The sequence below is a fragment of the Canis lupus genome, chromosome 15 (genome assembly GCF_011100685.1).
Source record: "Canis lupus familiaris isolate Mischka breed German Shepherd chromosome 15, alternate assembly UU_Cfam_GSD_1.0, whole genome shotgun sequence".
NCBI classification, from domain to species: Eukaryota; Metazoa; Chordata; class Mammalia; order Carnivora; family Canidae; genus Canis; species Canis lupus.
Window position 1 is genome coordinate 56,109,574 of NC_049236.1, and position 22,266 is coordinate 56,131,839.

General features: G+C 36.3%; 1 protein-coding gene across 5 annotated transcripts in view; it reads left to right on the forward strand.

Annotated features, from left to right (window-relative positions):
- RXFP1 (relaxin family peptide receptor 1) overlaps positions 1-22,266 on the forward strand; it is a 94,722-nt gene that overhangs the window by 63,791 nt on the left and 8,665 nt on the right. For 4 of the 5 annotated variants that reach the window (XM_038559107.1, XM_038559110.1, XM_038559109.1 and 1 more), the window contains 9 exons: positions 1,352-1,423; positions 6,157-6,228; positions 6,315-6,386; positions 6,967-7,041; positions 14,425-14,496; positions 16,438-16,509; positions 17,720-17,791; positions 21,112-21,183; positions 22,036-22,107. In XM_038559107.1, the coding sequence (XP_038415035.1) occupies positions 1,352-1,423; positions 6,157-6,228; positions 6,315-6,386; positions 6,967-7,041; positions 14,425-14,496; positions 16,438-16,509; positions 17,720-17,791; positions 21,112-21,183; positions 22,036-22,107 (651 nt within the window). The remainder of the gene's footprint in view (positions 1-1,351; positions 1,424-6,156; positions 6,229-6,314; positions 6,387-6,966; positions 7,042-14,424; positions 14,497-16,437; positions 16,510-17,719; positions 17,792-21,111; positions 21,184-22,035; positions 22,108-22,266) is intronic. The other variant, XM_038559108.1, reaches the window with a different exon arrangement.

Below are 22,266 nucleotides of genomic sequence, written 5' to 3' on the forward strand. Positions count from 1 at the left end.
CCTGATTCTTTTTACTTCTTTTTTTTTTCTTTTGCCATTAATACTTCCTATAAGCTTCCTCAAACACTTTTTGGAGCAAGGCTTGGGTGTCAAATTAATAAAATTAAAGCTGACTTGTTGGGCAGATTTGTGGCTAACATGGAATCTGATCTCGGGCCTAAAGATGTCACATACTTGTACTTTTGCCAGCACTCTGTTAAACAGTGATCCTTCTATGATACCAGAAAATGTTAAAAAGTCCGACTTCTGGGCCTGTTTGATTACTAAATGCCTTACTGTGCATTAAAGTTTTACTTACAGAAATTCAAATATTAAATTTTAACTATTACAAAATATTACACCATTGTTTATTCTCTTAGTAAAGGTAAAGAAATAATTTTTTAAATGTAAAAGAATGCCATTTTTATAGTCTATGTTCATATTAAAAAATGGTCTTCAACATCTTTTTAAATAACTTTTTTTTTATGTTTAGTTTCTATTTCGCTTGAGGTATTTCATACATATGTGCCTTGTGACTGCTGCTGCTTTAAAGGACACAGTACTCTCCTCTCTTTGGGAGATGAATCTTTTTGCATTATTTTTTAATTAAATAAACCTACACTTCTGATAAAAAATAAAATAAATAGATTTTAAGTATTACATGTTCATCTTTATAACCAGAATTTCTAAATCAAACTTGCCTAATCATACATGACTTCAATAGCAAGACATGATATCTAGTTTCACTAAATTATTTTGTTATGTTTACCTTTTTAAATAGAAACAAATGTTTATTGTGGTAAAATATTTATGATGTAAAACGTACCATCTTCAGGCTCCTGGGTGGCTCAGTTGGTTGAGTGGCTGCCTTCACATCAGGTCATGATTCCAGAGTTCTGGGATGGAGCCCTGCACCAGGCTCCCTGCTCCACGGGGAGTCTGCTTCTCCTTCTGGCTTGTGCTCGCTCTCTCTCTCTCAAATAAATATATAAAATCTTTTTTAAAAATGTACCATCTTAACCAATTATAAGATACATTCAGAGGGATCCCTGGGTGGCGCAGCGGTTTGGCGCCTGCCTTTGGCCCGGGGCACGTTCCTGGAGACCCAGGATCGAATCCCACATCGGGCTCCCTGCATGGAGCCTGCTTCTCCCTCTACCTGTGTCTCTGCCTCTCTGTCTCTCTCTGTGTAACTATCATGAATAAATAAATAAAATCTTTAAAAAAAAAAAAAAGATACATTCAGAGCCACTAAATGTATTCATATTGCTGTGCTACCATCACTGCCACCCACCCAAAGAGCTTTTCACATCTTGCAAAATGGAAACTCTGTTTCATTATGGTTGTTTTTTTTTAATAATTGTGTTAACAGGTGCCTGCAAAACAATAAGATCAGATCCATACCCATCTATGCTTTCAGAGGACTCCACAGTCTTACTAAACTGTAAGTACCAATGCCAGTTAGCTTGCCCCTTCCACGGTGGTCCACCCGCCTGCCCTGCTGCATTCCACAGCAGCCCGGGAAAGGTCAGCTCAGCACGGTGCCTAAGGATGCCAACTCTGCGGGTCCTTAGTTCTTCACATCCTCATCAATACTTCTTATTTTCTGGGGTTTTGTTGTTTGGAGATTTGTTCTTTTAAAAAAAAAAAAAAAAAAAAACAGCCAGGGATCCCTGGGTGGTGCAGCGGTTTAGCGCCTGCCTTTGGCCCAGGGCGCGATCCTGGAGACCCGGGATCGAATCCCACATCGGGCTCCCGGTGCATGGAGCCTGCTTCTCCCTCTGCCTGTGTCTCTGCCTCTCTCTCTCTCTCTCTCTCTCTGTGTGTGTGTGTGACTATCAGAAAGAAAGAAAGAAAGAAAGAAAGAAAGAAAGAAAGAAAGAAAGAAAGAAAGAAAGAAAGAAAGAATAAAAATAAAAAAACAGCCATCCTAATGGCTATGAAATGGCATTTCATTGTAGTTTAAAGCAAAGCTTTTTCACTGGGTGTTATTCTGTATGTTAGTAAATTGAACACCAATAAAAAAAAAAAAAAAGAAAAAAAAAAAAAAAAAAAAACAATTGGCAAAATTTATATTTGTATAAAAATAAATATATATTTAAATTCTAAAAAAAAAAAAAAAAAAAAAAAAAAAAAAAAAAAGCAAAGCTTTTTAAAATAGGCTTTCTCAAAGTTCCATTTTTTTAAAGATTTTATTTATTTATTCATGAGAGACACAGAGAAAGAGAGAGAGAGAGAAGCAAGCTCCACTCAGGGAGCCTGATGTGGGACTCGATCCCAGGACCCCAGGATCACACCCTAGGCCGAAGGCAGGCACTAAACCTCTCAGCCACCCAGGGATCCCCTCTCTAAGTTCCATTTCACTGAGTTTTATCAAGCAGCTGAACTGAACCTCCTGTAAGAAGTAATTGCATGGAAATATAACCAAAAATCACATAGATCAACAAGACCCTAAATTCCTTTCAGCCCCCTTGCTTTAAATCCTAATCCAAGAAATTCATTTCAGTCACAGTCCTAGTTTGTCGTATTAGGTTTGAGACTGAGAAAAGGCTGTCTAATAATTTTCCTAACAAAATGGAGAAGAGCCCTGGAGACTCAAATTCCTGCAGTAGCCATTTTGGGGATACTTGGGTGGATCAGTGGTTGAGCATCTGCCCTCGACTCAGGGCATGATCCCAGGGTCCGGGGATCGAGTCCCACATCCAGCCCCCCGTGGGGAACCTGCTTCTCCCTCTGTCTATGTCTCTGCCTCTCTCTCTTTGTCCCTCATGAGTAAATAAATAAAATCTTAAACACACACACACACACACACACACACACATACACGGTAACCACTTTTGCCAAGTCCTCTTCCCTTCTATCCCCTCCCTCCTCTTCCGTGTCTTCACAAATCACCTAAAGTCAATACTGGATTCTTTCCCATCAGATTCCTGACTATCTTTCTCTCTAACCCCCATGAATCTGTTCAAAATTTATTATTAAATATCATCTGTTTGATTTAACGTTCAATGCATGTGAAGCATAGTCCAGACGGTTTCATGTTCAATGAATATAAAAAATAGTACCACAAATTCTAGTATCCTCCGTATTTTTCCATGGTTATTCATAGCATCAGAATATTGTTTAGATGTTAAGATGTCACATACTTCTAGGTTATCATAGATAATTAGATTTGCTGTCGATCCATCCATAAATATTCATTAGCCTTTATAGTGTGCAAACATTTCAGCTAGACATCATGGGGAGGTGGCACTGAAATATAAGTCACAGAGGCTGCCTTCTAGCAGCTTACACCTTAATGTTTCAGTAAAGAGCTATGCTACCACTGGGGAGAAGTGTGCCTCTTGTTCTCCAGAAGCTTATGATATAGGGTGGGGAAACAATACAAACATACACACAACAATTAGAGAATGATAAAAGAGATTACTTAATTAAATCCTAAGCCTGTGTTGTTCAGATCAAAACTGGTATTAAGATTCACTGAAAGGGCCACCTGGGTGGCTCAGTGGGTTACACTTCCGACTCTTGATTTTGGCTCAATTCATGATCTCAGGGTCGTGAGATGGAACCCCTTGTCTGGTTCTGTGCTCAGTGTAGACTCTACTTGAGATCCTCTCCCTCTGCCCCTCTCCCTCACTCTTGCAACACATGCGTGCTCTCCCCCCCCCTCTCTAAAATGAATAAATAAAATAAATCTTTAAAAAAAGGATTCACTGAAATGAGTGACCATTTGGGGTCTGGAGCAGTGAAGGATGACTCAGGAAAATATACAAGACTGGGCTAAACAGAAGAGTATAGCAGGAGTGGATCAAATGCTTTTTACCTAGGGGATTGCTACTGGCTTTTAAAGAGACCGGTGAGGCACATGCACCCCAATGTTTATAGCAGCACTAAAATAGCCAAAATATGGAAAGAGCCCAAATGTCCATTGGCTGATGAACGGATAAAGAAGATGTGGTGTATCTACATACACAATGGAATATTACGTAGCCATCAGAGGGATGAATACTTACGTTGATGTGGATGGAACTGGAAGGTGCTATGCTGAGTGAAATAAGTCAATCAGAGAAAGATGATTTTCATATGGTTTCACTCATATGTGGAATTTAGGAAACAAAACAGAAAAACATAGGGTAAGGGAAGGAAAAATAGAATAAGAAAAAGAGAGAGAGAGAGAAACCATAAGAGGCTCGTAACTATAGCAAGCAAACTGAGGGCTGAGGGAAGGGAGGTGGAAGGGAAGATGGGGTAACTGGGTGATGCGCATGAAGGAGGGCACCTCCTGTGCTGAGCACTGAGTATTATATGCAACTGATGAATCACTAAATTCTACTCCTGAAACTAATACTACACTGTATGTTAACTAACTTGAATTTAAATGGAATCTTGAAAGAACAAATAAATGAATAATGAAGGAATACAAATAAATAAATTAAATAAAACATAAAGGATACTTCTGAGGTGGTCACAAGAAAGTGTTATAACTATTCTTTACCCTTGCTGTCCCCAAATGGGGTTCCAGGTTTACAAGGGAGGGAAGGAAGTGGCTCTAATATGAGCATCATCTCTTGCTACCCCTAAGCAAATGTCAAACCTGGTAGGGACTGGGGAGACCGACTAGCAGGAGAAATTTTATAAGATGTCAACACTGAGAACTGTCGGAATAGAGAAAAGAGAGAAGTCAACGTGGTCCATGTGTTTGTGGAAGTGAAATTTGAACTATAATTTGCATGTGACTCACAGGCAGAAGGGGAAAAGAAAAGGAAAGAAACCACAATGGGAGGCATGAACAGAGGTGTTGTTGTAATAAATAATATGTACTGAGTGCTTATGACATGCACTGCCTCAAATGTTACAACCCAATAAAGTAGGTACTAATATTACCTCCATTTTGGAGATGAGTAAACTGAGGCTTTCAGAAGTTAACTGCTTGCTTACGGTCACACTATTAATAAGTAGCAACACTAGCACTCAAACTGTCTGACGGCAGAGTCAGAGCAGCGCACTGCTCTACTAAAGAGACTGAGGTAGAAATAAACGTGGCAGGAGGACAAGATCAACAGAGTGATTCACTCTGCAGAAAGGTAAAAGGGACAGTTGGATAGGTAAGGTGAGGTCAGACTCTTCAGTAAGGCATGGAATGGCCTTTTTTTTTTCCAGATCAGGCCCCCCACTGACTCCCAGGTTCATCCTCTGTCTCTCTTCACAGCCCCTTCGTGGTGAGACCGCACTGAAATACCTGGTGATCCCTTAACTTGTTGCTCTCTCTCATACCTCTTGCCTTTGCACAAGCAATCTCCTCTGCCTATATTAACTCTAGCCATTCTTTGCTTTATGAATGACATCTTCATCCAAATTTCTGTCCATCTAATTGGGCCCCCTTGCTCTTCCACACCCTGCAGTCCCCACTCCCAACAAAGCCAAGTGCTTTCTCCTTTGCAATGTCTAAGCGAGCATACCTTGTTCATTTCTCTCTTTTCCCCATATTGCTGTAATAACCTGTTCATCTTCTGTCTTCCCTCTAGACTCCTAGCCCCTCAAAGAAAGGGATGATAAACCTAGCACAGTGCCACAGAGTAGATAGCCAAAGCAATTTGATGAGTAAACGCATAGATGAATGAATAGAGTGGATGATTGATTGATTGATTGATTGATTGACTATAGGGGAACTAAAGCCAAGACATGAAAAGGTAAGTGACAAAAAACTTTTAGAGACCCAAAAGAAGGGAAAAGGTATGATGAGAATAACATATAAGAAAATCTAAGACCGATGATTATTGTTTTTCCTTTCCTTAATGTAGGATATCAAGAATGTAACACTTTTGGGGCGTCTGGCTGGCTAAGTCAGTAGAGCATGTGACTCTTGATCTCCAGATTGGGAGTCCAAGCCCCACATTGGGTGTAGAGATTACTTAAAAATAAAATCTTTTAAAAAGAAAGAAAAAGGGGCACCTGGATGGCTCATCGGTTGGGCGTCTGCCTTTGGCTCGGGTCATGATCCCAAGGTCCTGAGATCGAGTCCTGAATCAGGTTCCCTCTGCAGCCTGCTTCTCCCTCTGCCTCTCTTTGTGTCTCTCCTGAATAAATAAATAAAATTTTTAAAAAGAAGAACAAGAAGAAGAAGAAGGAAAAAAAGAAGGTAACACATTTATTGTAGTCATTTCTCTTTTTTTTCAGGTATCTCAGTCATAACAGAATAACTTTCCTGAAGCCGGGTGTTTTTGAAGATCTCCACAGACTAGAATGGCTGTATGTTTAATTTACGTGGCATTTTATAGTATTAGTTTTTATATTCTAAATATATAAATGAATCAATTTTTTCTTCTGGCTGGCAGGATAATTGAAGATAATCACCTCAGTCGAATTTCCCCACTAACATTTTATGGACTAAATTCTCTTATTCTCTTGTAAGTACTAAAAATTAAAGCAAATATTTCAATTGAAGGAAAAGATATGAATAAAGATTACTGCTTTAAGTTTAACAGCATTAAATATGGAATTGTTAAAACCCCAAAAAGGCCTTTCCAACTAAAATCCATCTCTTAATTATATTCTATGAGACTACTTTGTAGTCGTAACAATTTTATAAGATCTTCTGTCTTCTAGGACATCAGCCCATCAAAACTGAATACAGCCTCACTACCATGTTTTATTGAAATATTTTCAAGCACACCATTACTGCCCAGTATTAATCTTGGTAAAGAAAAATAACATTCATTTTAAAGTCACCTCCTTCTCACTACCCACTTTTGAAGGGCACAGGCTTTTTTTCAGTTACTAACATTGCTGCTTCCTCCATTTGACAACTATCATTTGTCGAATTTTATTACTAACAAGCACTTAAATATAACAAGACTTACAGAAAAAAAAAACAGAAGACAACTAACAGATTTTTGTGGTTTCATAAAGAATAATAATACCATGTTTGACCTAAGATGAGAAAAGAACCAGAAAAATGTGACTTCTTTTCTTTCTTTTCTTTTTCAGAGCACTGATGAATAATGTCCTCACTCATTTGCCGGATAAACCCCTTTGCCAGTACATGCCAAGACTGCATTGGCTGTAAGTTGATGAATCTTTTCTTAAAGAAGTCAGCTAACTTTCCTGGTTTTGCCTCGTTCATTTTGGATATTGGGTTTTTTAAAATGATAGGTTGTTAATGTCGTATCACATTTCCTCAAATTACTTTAGCATGATTTTGTTATTAAACATCCCCATTGTCTAAACTAACTCCTCTAGACTCTGTTTTATCTCTAGATAAAACAACACACACACACACAATTTTGGAGGCAGGAAGAAGAAAGAAGAGATGTCACAGTATCCATAGAACATCTCTTTCTTCCCTCTGTCGATCTATTTTCAAGTATCAGTTTGATACAGAAAGACAGTCTCTTTAGTCTCATTCCTAAATTTGGCATAATGAGCATATGATATTTAGAATTTATTTTTGAAGTCTAATCTCAATAGAATATGTTTCATGGACGTGTTTACACCGTAACTTTGCTTATGGTAATAAGGATCATTCTACCCATTCAGTGGTTAATTACCCAATAAATTTGCCTATTTAAAATGCAGGTAAAAATGAAGATATAAGTAACACAAAAATAACTATTTAAAAGTTCAATCAATTATCTGTATATACAGTTTATATGAAAACTTCCTCTGTCTCTCATTTTGTAGGAAATTCTCAGAAGTGTTGTTTGATTTCTAAGCTCACAGTAGTCAGATTAAAAGTAGAGGGGAAAGATGAAGTTCAAAACATTAGTGTGAAGTGAGAACTATCAACCTGATAACAAAGCAGGAGTGGGAAACGCTATAAAAAGTAGACATAATTATTCAAAACACACTAGTTTGGAACCATTTAGAGGAAGACAAACATCCCCAAAATCATTACTAAGTCCAGAGGGCATCTTGGTATGACAGCACAGAACTCCCGTTGTTGACAACCTGACATATTTGAGAAAAGGGCAAATTAAGTTCAATATCCCTTGTAATTAAATTTTGTTTCAAATGATCACATTAAACAGTTATTACATGCTCAGTAATCCAAACTTAGTAATAAAGCAAAACTGATTAATATTTACATAAGTAAACTAGCAATTAAAAATTCATACACTGAGACCAGAAGCAAATGTAGAAGATATTATGCAATACATTAATAAACATTTCCTTTGCTTTTAAAAAGGCAGCCAAATATACATCTCAGATAAAACTTTATTTTTTTAAGATTTTATTTATTTGAGAGAGTGAGAGAGTGCAGGAGCCAGTGGGGCAGGAGAGGGGGGCAGAGGGAGACTCAGACACCCCCCTGAGCAAGGAGCCCCATAAGGGGCTCCATCACCAGGACCTTGGGATCATAATCTGAGCTGAAGGCAGATGCTCAACTGACTAAGCCGCTCAGGCACACCTCAGATAAAACTTTAAATGATTAAGATTAATTACTAAAGCGGCACTTGGGTAACTCAGTCGGTTAAGCATCCAACTTTTTTTTTTTTTGACATTTATGTATTCAGAGAAAGAGAGAGCACGTGTGTGCAAGCAGCAGGAGGGGCCGTGGAAGAGGGAGAGAGAATCCCAAGCAGATTCCCTGCTGAACTGGGAGCCCCATATGAGGCTGACATCCCACCACCATGAGATCATCACCTGAACCAAAATCAAGAGTCGAAGGTTCAACAAACTGAGCCACCCAGGTACCCCTGGTCAAATGTCCAACTCTTGATTTCAGCTCAGGTCATCATCTGAGGGTCTTGAGATCGAGCTCCAGGTTGGGCTCCATGCTCAAGATGGGGTCTACTGGAGGTTCTCTCTCCTTTCTCTGCCTCCCCCTGCTCAGGCACACCTGCCATCTCTCTCTCACAAAATAATAAGCAAATCTAAAAAAAACGAAGATCCATTACTAAAGAAATGGACTTTTTATAATTTCATCACTAAAGTTACTGTCTTTAAATTTTAGCTATCCAAAAAAGTCATTTTGTATGCATTCCTGATAGTATTATACCAATTTTAATGCTAGTAATAATAATGTTTGCCTCATAAATATTCATTTATTTTAAAACTAATCACTGTATCTTTACCTCACACATGAACTTTTATGTAGCAAAGTATAAACTGAAAAATCAGTTAGATGTGTTAGTAAAAAAAAAAATTATTCAACTGACTTAGTGGAAAAATACACATAAAAAACATGACAGCCCAGGATAATATGCTCAGACAGACAACAGATTAAAATCTTTATTATAGTTCTTTCAAAGCAAAAACAAAAACAAAAACCTATAAACGCCACAATAGAAGTTGGGAAATTCAAAAAGTTAGAAATATAAGTAATAAATAAGCACAAGAACAGATGGGGCAAAGGTGAACTAAAGATCAAGAGAGTAAATTAAACCTACTTTGATAGGAGATGAAGCAAGTTTATTTATAGGCAGGAGAAGCTAATATGAAGAATTTGAAACTATAGAAAACAGTGAAGATATATTATAGAGCAAGGGGCTGGAAGATGTGGACCCAGATGGAAAAATAAACTGTGATATACACACAGCATTTAAAATCAATGACTGAGCCCCACTTCAGTCAACCTGGCTCAATTTCAAGAGCATAATATGAATTAGAAAGAAAAAGTCACCAAAGAGTACAATGTATTACAATTCTATTCCAACAGGATTATGCTTAGGATATAGAAAGTCACAAAACACCACTGCTCATACAGATAGGAAGGAACTTTATCATCTACACAATAATATTGGAAAAATAGACTTTAGAACAGAGACTATAACCAGGGATAAAGAGGGATATCACACAATGATAAAGGGGTCAATTCAGCAAGAAGACTTAATAATCTTAGATGAGTAAACAGTTTCAAAATGAATACAGTGATAATCATGAAACCATAAAGGAAAATAACTAGGAGTCAAAAGACATCACTTAAAACCAACAAATCCACCAAATGTGGATATTTGATATTCCTAAACTGAATATTAACAAAAAGCATACAACTTATCAAAATCATATGGTGGGAGAAAAGCAGAGGAGCAGAAAGGAAGACAATATATACTCATTTTATCAGTTCTTATAAGTTATAATAGGAAATGAGTAAGTATTGTTATTCTCTAGAAAGAGAAGATACAGTGTATTGGGTAAAGTTATAAAGATAACCAATAGTTATACAAACCTTTCTAAATATTAAAATAAAGGTTTTAGGGCAGCCCGGGTGGCTCAGCGGTTTGGCACTGCCTTCAGCCCAGGACCTGATCCTGGGGACCCCGGATCAATTCCCACATAGGGCTCCCTGCATGGGGCCTGCTTCTCCCTCTGCCTGTGTCTCTGCCTCTCTCTCTCTCCATGTCTCTCATGAATAAATAGACAAAGTCTTTTAAAAAAATAAAGTTTTTTTAATTTGTTGAAAGTTTTTTAACATATAAAACCTTATAGTAAGTAATATTTTTAAATAGCAGACTAAGGTCAGATATATTAGTCATCTCCGTACACTCAAGTGGGTTTAACTGTTAACTTACTTATTAGAAAGAAAAGAGATTTTTCAAATTGGCTCACAAAACAAAACCTAATTCATGCTATTTACAAAAAAAAAAAAAAAAAAAAAAACTATAATTGAGTGATTAAGAAAGATCGAAAATAAAAGGCTGGTCTAAAGTATTCCATGTAGATGCAAACCAGTAAAAAAGAAGGCATCATATTTTATCTAAGTAGTTAAATTCTGGCCAATTTGCATTAAACAACACTAAGAAGGACATTTAAATACTATAGTGTGGGGATCGCTGGGTGGTGCAGCGGTTTGGCGCCTGCCTTTGGCCCAGGGCACGATCCTGGAGACCTGGGATCGAATCCCACGTCGGGCTCCCAGGGCATGGAGCCTGCTTCTCCCTCTGCCTGTGTCTCTGCCTCTCTCTCTCTGTGTGACTATCATAAATAAATAAAAAGAAAATTTTAAAAAAATAAAATAAAAATAAATAAATAAATACTATAGTGTGCAATTTCTAACAAAAGATATTACATAATAAGTATATATGTGCCAAGTAGATTCATACAGTAACCAAAAGGAATAGTAGGCATACATGAGCAGTAACAGATAATAACCCACCTCTATTAGTCCATGAAAGATCAAGTAAAACCAAAAGGGATACGAAGAACTAAATAACATAATTAATGACCCAACTCTAATTTTTGTATATCAAACGACAATGTCCCTTCTCAATAACAGAACTGACACATTTGGGACAGCAGTGTGCCCAGCTAAAATACATTCCCAGATTTTCCTGCATCTTGATATAGCCACATGTCTAAGCTCTGATTAATAAGGTGGAAGAAGTTTAGTGGGGAACTTCAAGGAAGTCTTCCTAAAGAGAAAAAGGCAAGCCCTTCCTCTCTTTCCTCATTCAAAAACATGCATATGATGGCTCAAGCTTTAGTATCATCCTAGACTATGAAGACAAGGGCATATAAACAGTAAATTTGAAAGATGTTTCAGGGTGCCTGGGTGGTTCAGTTGGTTGGGCGTCAGCCTTTGGCTCAGGTCATGATCAAGCTCGGTTTGGGGCTCCCATGGCAGCAGAGGCTCCCGGTTCTTCTCCCTCTGCCCCTCCCCCTTCTTGTGCTCTCTCTTGCTCTCGCCCACATTCTCTCTCTCAAATAAATAAACACAATCAAGAAAGAAAGAAAGAAAGAAAGAAAGAAAGAAAGAAAGAAAGAAAAGAAAGAAAAAAAAAGAAAAGAAAAGAAGAAAAGAAAAGAAAACAAAGAAAAGAAAAGAAGAAAAGAAGTTACTAACAACTTTGTTAAACTACCATACTAGCCCTGGACTACCTAACTGTAGTTGAGTATTTATGCAGTTATGGTTGGGTGTCTGTTATACGTACCTGCACCTAATTCGAATAGATATAAACCTGAAAGCAAACAACAATCAAAGAACATTCGCCAAAATTGACCATATATTTTAGGACATACACACACATAAGCCAAACTCGAGAAAACAGATGGAGGGATTGGAAGGGTCATCTCTCTCTTCTTGAGACTAGGAGACCCAAGGGCATATACAGGTTAAGTTTATAGATGTTGAGTAGAAAGTCAGGGGCTCCTCCCTGCTTCATCACCTCAATTGTCTCTGTGAAATAGGAGCGAGAAATGTTTCAAAGAGGAGGAAGTAGAGGTTAAGGAGATATGAATGTTTAAATGCCACCAGGCTGATAAGAGAGAAAGTTGAGAAGAAAGATTATTGGTGTTGTTAGTGTGTTCTTCAGATGGAATCAATTTTTCACTTTTAGCCAATTCTGAAACCTCATGACCAAATTAGCCAAACTTAACGACCATGTATAAAGGGAAAAAATATATGGTTAAGTTTAGAGGCTTATTGGAAGTTGGAAAAGTAGTCTAGACATTAGAAGCAAGAAAAGCAAGAAAAACACCCCTTGTCAGCTCACTTAGGGCTTAGAGCTAGGGACAAGAAGCAGATTTGTATGCCTCCAACCCGATCCCTGTGTATCAAGGACTAAAGCGTCTAATTTTAGGAAGAAAGCCAAAACAAATTCCCAAATAAAGCTTAAAATAAACTCAAAATCCAACTAAACTGATGATTTGATCAAGTCCCTAATTTATGCCTTGATGTATACCCCTTATTGATTTTTGCAAATTAGTAAATTAATACTAACTTAAATATTTTTGTTAGCTTAATAGAAAAAAATGTTACAGTAGTAGCTAACAAGAAAAATAAATCAACTCAGTATCACAGGATATTTTCTGAGACTTAAGAGAGCATCACCACCTGGTGGTAGATTCATGGTAACAGCAATAAAAGAAGAAAGAAACACAGTCTGTGTCACTGACAATGCATATTGCGAGAGACCAGAAACTTTGACCGAAGCTAATGACCAAAAAAAGTAGTACTATAAATACTTAGTTTCCAATTGAAGAGAACAATAGAATTTTTTCTTTAGAAGAATGATCTAGAATCAAGATTTAAGACTTAATACAATATTCTGTATAGTAAGAAATCCTGTCTACAAAATTCTTGAGTTATGGTATATTGCCTCTGCTAAAGACCTGTAGCCACAATAAGCTTATTCTCCGGGTACTATAGATGGTGAACTTAAATATGAAATCTTTTTCGTCCTTCAACCAGTAAATCTAATTTTGCAACCTGAATGCAACATAGAAAAACCCTATGATATCATCTACAGCCTGACTTCAAATATAGCTCTCTCATTTTGCTCTTTTCTATTACAAATACACTCTTTTCCTCAATTGACTTGATTTCTAGGCCCCGTACATCCTGATTTTCAGATTGTTCAGATACGGCCTGATTTGTCAAAGTCTATTTTTATTGCAAGGCCCAGAATAGAACTAACTATTCCAGATGTAGCCTTGCCAGTGGAATGTAGGTGCTTCTTTTAATGTTACCCATGTTTCCCTGGCAGATTTTAATACCAGAGTCACACTTCAGTTCATATACTTTAGTCACAATTGTTCCTGAATAGCTCTATATATTATATGGTGACCAGTAAACTAAGTGTTGGGGGAGACGGAGCAGATTTAAGGACCATCATTTACTCCTGAAAGCATATCCCTAGCCTCGGCTAACTCTCTGTTCTACAAACTTACAAAAGAAACTTAACAATAAAAGAGAGAGAATAAAAGAATGCCTTCATGACCACCATGAATAAAGAAGAGACATTAAAACATACATTTTGTGACAAGTTTTACAGCTCAGACCAGACTCCTGATGCTGACATAGCATCACACAGCAAGGGAGTACAGATAGGGTCTACATGCATCTCCCTAAATTGGAAGTTGGAAAGCCAAGGATGGCATTGGCCTGTGTGACAGTATAATAAAGCAAACGATGGTGTCCTCAGAAGTAAAGGTCATTGACAATTTTTCCTGGGAGGTGTTTAGGCAAGGGAGGTAGAGGTGAAATATTGTTTTGGCAGCAGGAGCTTCTGTAGCAACAATAGAATCTTCTGCAGACTGTAGCAAATAGGGTCATACCACTTAGAGAAATGGCACTGGTGACTCTAGACAGATGTTGTTTTGTTGTCGTTTTTTAAGGAGATAGGAGTTTGTTGAATTGACCACAAGGGAGCAGTGTAGACAGATGTATATTATACATACCACTATTAAAATCTGGTGAGAAAGTGGATGTTTATCATAACAGTTTTTAATTTGACTCTTCATTCTCTTCACATTTCTCGGGGTAACATATATACCCATGTGAACATATGATACAGATGTGACTCAAACATTTTTCCTATGAACACAGAAAAAGAAGCATTACATTTATTTATTATTTCTGCTCTTATATAAGTGGCTACTTGTGGGAATCTATATGAAATATATAGTATGTGAAAAAAAGAGATCTTATTAGATAACAAATAGTGCTTGACCAATTTATTTCTATGATCAAAATTTAGCTTTATCATTTTTGTTTTTATGTTTCAGGGACTTGGAAGACAACCATATCCATAATTTAAGAAATTTGACTTTTATTTCTTGCGGTAATTTAACTGTTTTGTAAGTAGTGTTTTATCCTTTTGAAGTGATGCTATATCTCCTTACAAACAAAATTAATCACATATGTGAGCATAAGTTAGCATAAACATGCACAGTAATTATAGCAAATGTTCACTTATGACAAAGTTTTCTGAAACCAAAGCACATTGGCAAAATTTTTGAAGTTCACACCAGACTTAACCAAGATTCACAACACGCATAGATCATCACAACAGTACTGTATTATATGAGACCTATTTTTCTAGAACTTAAATAATACCCATTTTAATGGAAAGAAATTTTCATTGACCACCTAGAATCTCTCCTGGGATCTCAGTTTGAAAAACACTAAGTTGGTCTTAATCTATAAGAATATTTGCCCTATGCAAATTATTACTGTATAGACTGTGGGAAAAAAATTTAATCATAACCAAAATTATAAAAGATACTGTAGAATGTCTACACCCCTGAAGATATAATTGTGGACACCAGGATAAACTTTAGAGTGTCATTGAGTATTATTTCTCCTTATGTCCTTCTGGCCTATTTTAAACCCACGCTGCTTTTTCCATGAAAGTGAAGGATGCTGGAGCTTCTTACAATATAAAAACACAACTGCTTCATATACAGCTCATTTTTTTCAGAACAGTGTTTTTTCAGACTGTGGGTTGAAGCTCACAAGGGGGTGATGAAAGCAATATGGCATCTCCTGACTAGCTTCTTTAATGAAACAGTGTTGAATTGAATCGGATAAAAATATCAGAGTGTAATTCAGATAATTAAATGTACTATTTCTTGAATCTTGGGTTGTGTGGGTGTATGTTACGTCCCATGTTTTTAAGTGTAGTTACCATGGGAAAAGTTTAGAAAGCACTATATAGAATCCACCTAGAAATCCATTCTTAGAAGCCATAATACTAGGACCCTTGTGTACAGGCAATGAAATAACTGTCACTGATACAACAATTTTTCTCTAATATGCATCCTCCATTCCAGCGGGTTCAAGCCACTAAGATATTTGAACTCTTAATCAGTGAGCTCAGGCGTCTTCAGGTACAGGATGCTTTGTAATGATCATGCAAAAACAGTTCCTACTAACTGCTCAAAGGAAACCAAATTGTACCTGAACAACAGAGACCAAAACTTACAACTTCTTTGCTATTCTACTTTGGTTTGCTTTTAAAGAAGCCTCTGTGTGAAGAAATCATTTGTGAGTTTCCTCTTGGCAGGTGCTCGTACTTTTCTGGTCTAGGGATACTGGCAGGAGTTCATAATGGTTTGGAGAGCTGAGAGGAAATAAATACTTCAAGATGGCACAAGGCCAACCTCCTGGCATGCCACATAACATTTAAAGAATTGGAAACATTTTAAAACTTTTCTGTGAGTTAGTCTTTTATGCTGGTTCTTAATACATGAGATCAGGGCAGAAATGAACCGGTCAAAAATTACATACAGCCTGATTCAACATCCCAAACTAGAGATGTTCTGAATTGGTCCAGCTTAGATTAGACTTCCCTAGGCAACTCTACTCCAAGTCCCATCAACTACCAAAGGTGTGTGAGTGCGATTGGGGGGGCGGGGGGGGGGGGCAAGGGCAGTATTCTGTTAGAGACACACTCTATGTCTCCTAAAGAAGAGGCGACCCTAAGACAGCTCCCTGTGCTCTCAGTTGCATGATATTCAGTCTGTATTCTCAAGAGTTCACATTTCCACAATTTCCCTTGCAGCATTCTTCTCTACCTCACTTAAAAATTTGAATATTTTATTTTTATCATCACTAAAAGATTTGAGAAATTTAAGACCAAAATCAGACTGGGTAGTTTGCCATACTACAAAATACTTGATGTGAAAATGCACTGTATGTAATTATCTTTTCTTTCTTTTTCAGGCTGTTAATCTCTCCAAAACCTCATTTATCACTTACCTCAAGGAGCCACAACATATTTTTCTTTTTACTTTCAGGGTAATGAGGAAAAACAAAATTAATCACCTAAATGAAAATACTTTTGCACCTCTTCAGAAGCTAGCTGAATTGTAAGTTTGATAAGACCTTTTTCTTTCTACTCTTTCAGTTGCTACTTGTTACACATATTTGCTTTTATACATATGAGGAATATTTATCTCTTTTCCTAGCATTATTTGCATACACTTTGAGCCACCAATGAACTCAGATAGCTTACAAAAATATACTTTAAAAGTATTTAAGGCAAGTGAGATAAAGGAAACATAACTACAATGAAATAATAAAGTCAGGATAAAATTAATACATAAAATACATCCTACAGCACTCTGTCCTACTGCTGAAAGGAACAGCAACAGCACATTTGTTTTGTTTCCTAGAGTGTTAGGATTCAGAGACCATAAGATAAAAAGACATACTTTGCTAATTCCGGAAACAAAAGATAATCTTGGATCCACAAAGAAATTGGAGATTCTTGGATAACATCCCAACCTATAAATCAACTCTTTATACTGTCTCTTTTTTAAGATCAATGACCCAATTCCAAAGTGCATTAAGACAACTCTCTGGTAAACCAAAGCTTTGTGGCCCAAGCACATAGTAGCCTATTGTCAGAATTAAATATGTTGAGCAATGAAATTTATGTCCTTCAGAGAATTCTTTTATTTTTTTAAGATTTTATTTATTTTTTCTTGAGAGACACATAGAGAGAGGCAGAGACACAGGCAGAGGGAGAAGCAGGCTCCATGCGGGGAGCCCAATGCGAGACTTGATCCCAGGACCCCGGGATCACACCCTGAGCCTAAGGCAGGCGCTCAACCCTGGCGTCCTGACAATTTTTTTTTTTTTTTTTTTTTAGTATTAATCTTCTCAGTTGGGTTTTTCCTAAAGTGTGGGCTAGCAACTACACTTGACCTTGAATGACATGGGTTTGAACTGTGCAAAAATTAAGGTTCCAAGTCATATTCGTACTCTAATGCAAAAGGAAGAGGGGAACGAAGGGAAGAGAAAAAGAGGCACAACTCATACATTAATTAAATTAGAAAATTGGATCTGTTGGAACAAGATCAAATACCATCAAGCATTTGTCTGTGAAGAAGTGATGAAATGAGATAAATTACTTTTATATTTTCTCATTACACTTTTTAAAACCGTTTAGACTTCTGGCAAGTAATATAACTCACTAACAGCATTAAAAAGTTGTATACTGGTTTCCTCACAAATTACAGGACATGGATAAAGTCTTAAGAAAATAATATGACATGGTTGCAATTATTTCCCTAGGGATTTAGGAAGTAATAAGATTGAAAATCTTCCACCGCAAGTGTTTAAGGATCTGAAGGAACTCTCACAATTGTAAGACTGATACTAATTTTATCACTTCATTTTTTTATTTTTTAACAATCTCTCTTATTTTTAAATTGTAATAATATATTTAACATAAAATTTAGCATTTTAACCATTTTTAAGTGTGCGGTTCAGTGGCGTTAAATACATTTATGTTGCTGTACAGCCATCACCACCCGTCTCCAGAACTTTTACGTCCTCCCAAACTGAAACTCCATACCTATTAAACAATATCTCCCCATCACCTCTCCTCACCAGTATCTCTGTTCTGTATTTATTAATATTTCTACTCTAGGTAAGCCATATAGATGGAATCATTCCATAGTTGACCTTTCGTGACTGGCTTATTTCACTTAGCGCAGTGTCTTCAAGGTTCATACTTTTTGTAGCATGAGTCAGAATTTCTGGATATTACTCTGAATAATAGCATTAATCAGTAATATTGTGATTCTAAATAATAACTCACTGTATATATATAAAAAACTACATATAGTTTTATATTTCTATGATGCATTGTGTTCATCCATTCATTCATTAATGGTCATTTAGATTCCTTCCACCTATTAGCTATGTGAGTAATGCTGCTATGAATATGGGTGTACAAATATCTGTCTGAGACCTTTCTTTCAAGCCTTTTCAGTATCTAGCCCAAGAAATAAAATTGTTGGATCATGTGGTAATTCCATCTTTAATTTTCTGAGAAAATAGCACACTATTTTCCAAATGGTTACACCATTTTACATTCCCACTAGCAGTGCACAAAGGTTCCAATTTCTCCACATTTTCAACAACATTTGTTCTTTTCTATTTTTTGAATAGTATTCATCCTAATGGATGTGAAATGGTATCTTATTGCGGTTTTGATTTGCATTTCCCTAATGGTTGATAATATTAAGCATCTTTTCATGGGCTTATTGGTCATATATCTATCTTCTTTGGAGAAATATCTCAAGTCTTTTGCCCATTTTTTAAATTGAGTTGTTTTGTTGTTGTTGTTGAATTATAGGAATTTTTATACATTTTAGATATTAAATCCTTTTCAGATATATGATTTGCAAATATTTTCTTCTAGTCTATAAATTGCTTTTCCACTGTCCAATTTTTCTATTTTGTTGTTGTTGCCTATGCTTTTGGTGTTATATACAAGAAATCATTGCTTCATCCAATGCCTTGGAACTTTTCCCATTTGTTTTTTTCCTAAGAGTTTTATAGTTCTAGCTTTTATACTTAGATGTTTGATCCATTTTGAGTTCATTTTACACATGACGTAAGGTAAAGTTCTAAGTTCAGTCTTTTATATGTGGATAGTTTTCTAGTTTTCCCAGCTCCATTTGTTGAAAAGACTCTCCTTTTCCCATTGAATGGTCTTGGCACTCTTGTTGTAAATCATTCAATCACATATGTAAGGGTTTATTCCTGTGCTCTCTATCCTATTCCATTGGTCTATATACCTATCTTTTTAACAGTACCACACTGTTCTGATTACTATAGCTTTATAATAAGTTTTGAAATTAGGAAGTGTGAAGGCTCCAACGTTTTCTCAAAATTGTTTTAGCATTCAAGCTTCCTTGAGATTCCATGCAAACTTCAGAATGGATTTTTCTCTCTCTGCCAAAAAGATTAAGATTTTGACAGAAATTACACTGAATCTGTGGGTCACTTTGAGGAGTAATGACATTTTTTTAAAAGATTTATTTATTTATTTTAGAGAGAGAGCAGAGGGGGAGGGGTAAAGGAGGAGAGAGAGAAAGAGTCCCTGCTAAGCAGGGAGCCTGATGTGGGGCTCAATCCCAGGACCTGGGATCATGACCTGAGCCAAAGGTCACGTGTCTACTTAATCCATTGAGACACCCAGGTGCCTGAGAGAAAGAGAGTTTTAAGCAGACTCCATGCTTGATCCCAGAAGCCCAAGATCACAACCCTGAGATCACAACCTGAGATCATGACCTGAACGGAAACCAAGAGTCAGATGCTTAACTGACTGCGGCCCCCCAGGTCCCCCAGGGAGTATTAACATCTTGACAACATGAAGTCTTCTAATCCATAAACATACAATGTCTTTCCATTTAGTGGTGTCTTTTTAAATTTCTTTTGGCAACATTTATTTTCAAAGCACAAGACTTTTACTTACTTGGTTAAGTTTATTCCTAAGTATTCAATTCTGTTGATACTACTTTTGAATTTCCTTTCTAGATGGTTCATTGTTAGTGTATAGAAATGCATTCAGTTTTTGTGTAGCGGTTTTGTATTTGTCAACTGCTGAATTTTGTTATAACAGTTGGGTGTATGTGTGAAATTTTTAGGGTTTTCTACACATAGTATCATGTCATCTGTGAACAGAGATCATTTTACTTCTCCCTTTCCAATTGGAATGCCTTTTTTCCCTTGCCTAGTGACTCTGGTAGGACTTCCAATATTATGTTAAGTAGAAGCAAAAGAGAACATCCCAGTCTGGTTGCTAATTTTGGAGGAAAACCCTCTGTCTTTCACCATTGAGGATGATGTTATAACTCTTCGGCTTTCCATATATGGCCTGTAGTGTGTTCATATAGTTTCCTTCTATTCCTAGACTGTTGAGTTCACTTTGTTTCTTCATACAACACAATTTCCATTGTCACTCTTCCTATCTTCCCATCTTTCTACAATCACTACCCCTCCAGAAGCTCCCCCACTTAACTAATAGTCTAGCCTAGAATAAATTTTTCAAAGAGAATTTGCCCTGAGAAGCTCCCTTGAATCAATGATTCTTGTCTTGAGGTATTTTTTCACAAAGATTCTGAAATTTTTTCGATTAAAATTGAGCTGCACTGTCACTCTGGTCTATATCTCTTTGTTCCCAGCTAGAGCCCTTTACTTTTCATTTCATGCCTCACAAATCATTAGCACAAATGTCATTCTTTGGCATAAGATTTATTGTTAAAAGTATTTAGGGTGATTCCATTAATTCAAATTTTGAAAAATGAGATGTTTTTCATTTAACTAAATGAGTCCTGGGCAAAATGGGAGGTATGTGTGGTTTCTTTTAGAGCACCCTACCATCTCTGGTGAGAGCCATTTCTTGATGAGTCCACTTTCATTCTTATGTTGTCTTAGCTCCCTATCACTAACAAAATCATAGTGCTAATTAACAGCCAGGCGCTATTCCAATTCATTTAAATATTTTATCTCCATTAATTCATTGAAATATTTAGTGAACTCTTTAAGGCAAGTGCTGTTACTACACCTTTTTTTTGTTAATGTTTAAATGTATTCCAGTCAACAGATGCACTTTCTCTTTACTTAACCAGTTTCTAGAAATGACCTATTGCTGCCTTTTTTTAAAAAAACAGGAATCTTTCCTATAATCCCATCCAGAAAATTCAAGCAGATCAATTTGATTATCTTGTCAAACTCAAGTCTCTGTAAGTATATACCTATGGGGATAGCTTTATGATGAAATTTTTATTTATATACTAGTAGCTAATAAATTCTAAAAAATAAAATCTGTAGAATCTTTCAAATCAGAAGCTTTATTACCAGGATATGGTTAAGCACTACACAACCATATGAGTGCTCACTAGACTATACACAAACAGATAGCTATTAGTTTTACCTTACATATTTACAAACTAAAAATTAGGTAATGATTTTATATTTTTCTGTAATCACCAGGAGCTTATATTGGATTGTTTGCTTTGATCATCTGAAGGCAACTATGCATATTCATTTCTCCATTAGCACTGGTATCTAAACATTTATTTCAGCCATCATTATCCCAAAGATGCAATTTTCTAGATTATATAAATCAATACTTGCACCACACATACACACACAAACCTGTTATAGTCTAAGAATTGCCTTTAAAAGATAAGCTTCAGTTCATTTAATTTAAATGCTCCCTCAGTAAAATGGCATCTTAATAGATAAATTTTATTATTTAAAAATTATTAGAAAAATTTCAAAACTGCTCTATTGTAATATTGTCTGAAAGATAATGTGTATTCATTTATTCCACAAATACTTATTGAGTAGTTACTATGAGCAAAACATGTTACAATCTGTAAGGACCAAAAAAATTCAAATAGAGGAGATATTTGTGTAGAAATGCCAGAATAAAAAGGAGTTGGGGAAGTAAGTGCATAGGGCATGCTGAATATGAATGTTTGGTTCACAATGTTAACTGACAGCATTTTATTAAATTATCCTTCACAAAAACTCATTTTATTACACCCTTGTAATATATGTCATTTTGATAATTAATTTTATATTTTTAGCAGCCTAGAAGGAATTGAAATTTCAAATATCCAACAAAGGATGTTTAGACCTCTAATGAATCTCTCTCACATGTAAGCAAATGTTTTTCTTGTTTTTCACTTTGATTTTAATCTGTATTTCCACGTGCACTGTGCTAATACATCCATACCCAATGCATCCAGTCTATCAAATTTTCTGCTAATATGCCTAAACAATGTTATTCTTAAAATGTTGCTATTGAATGGGATGAT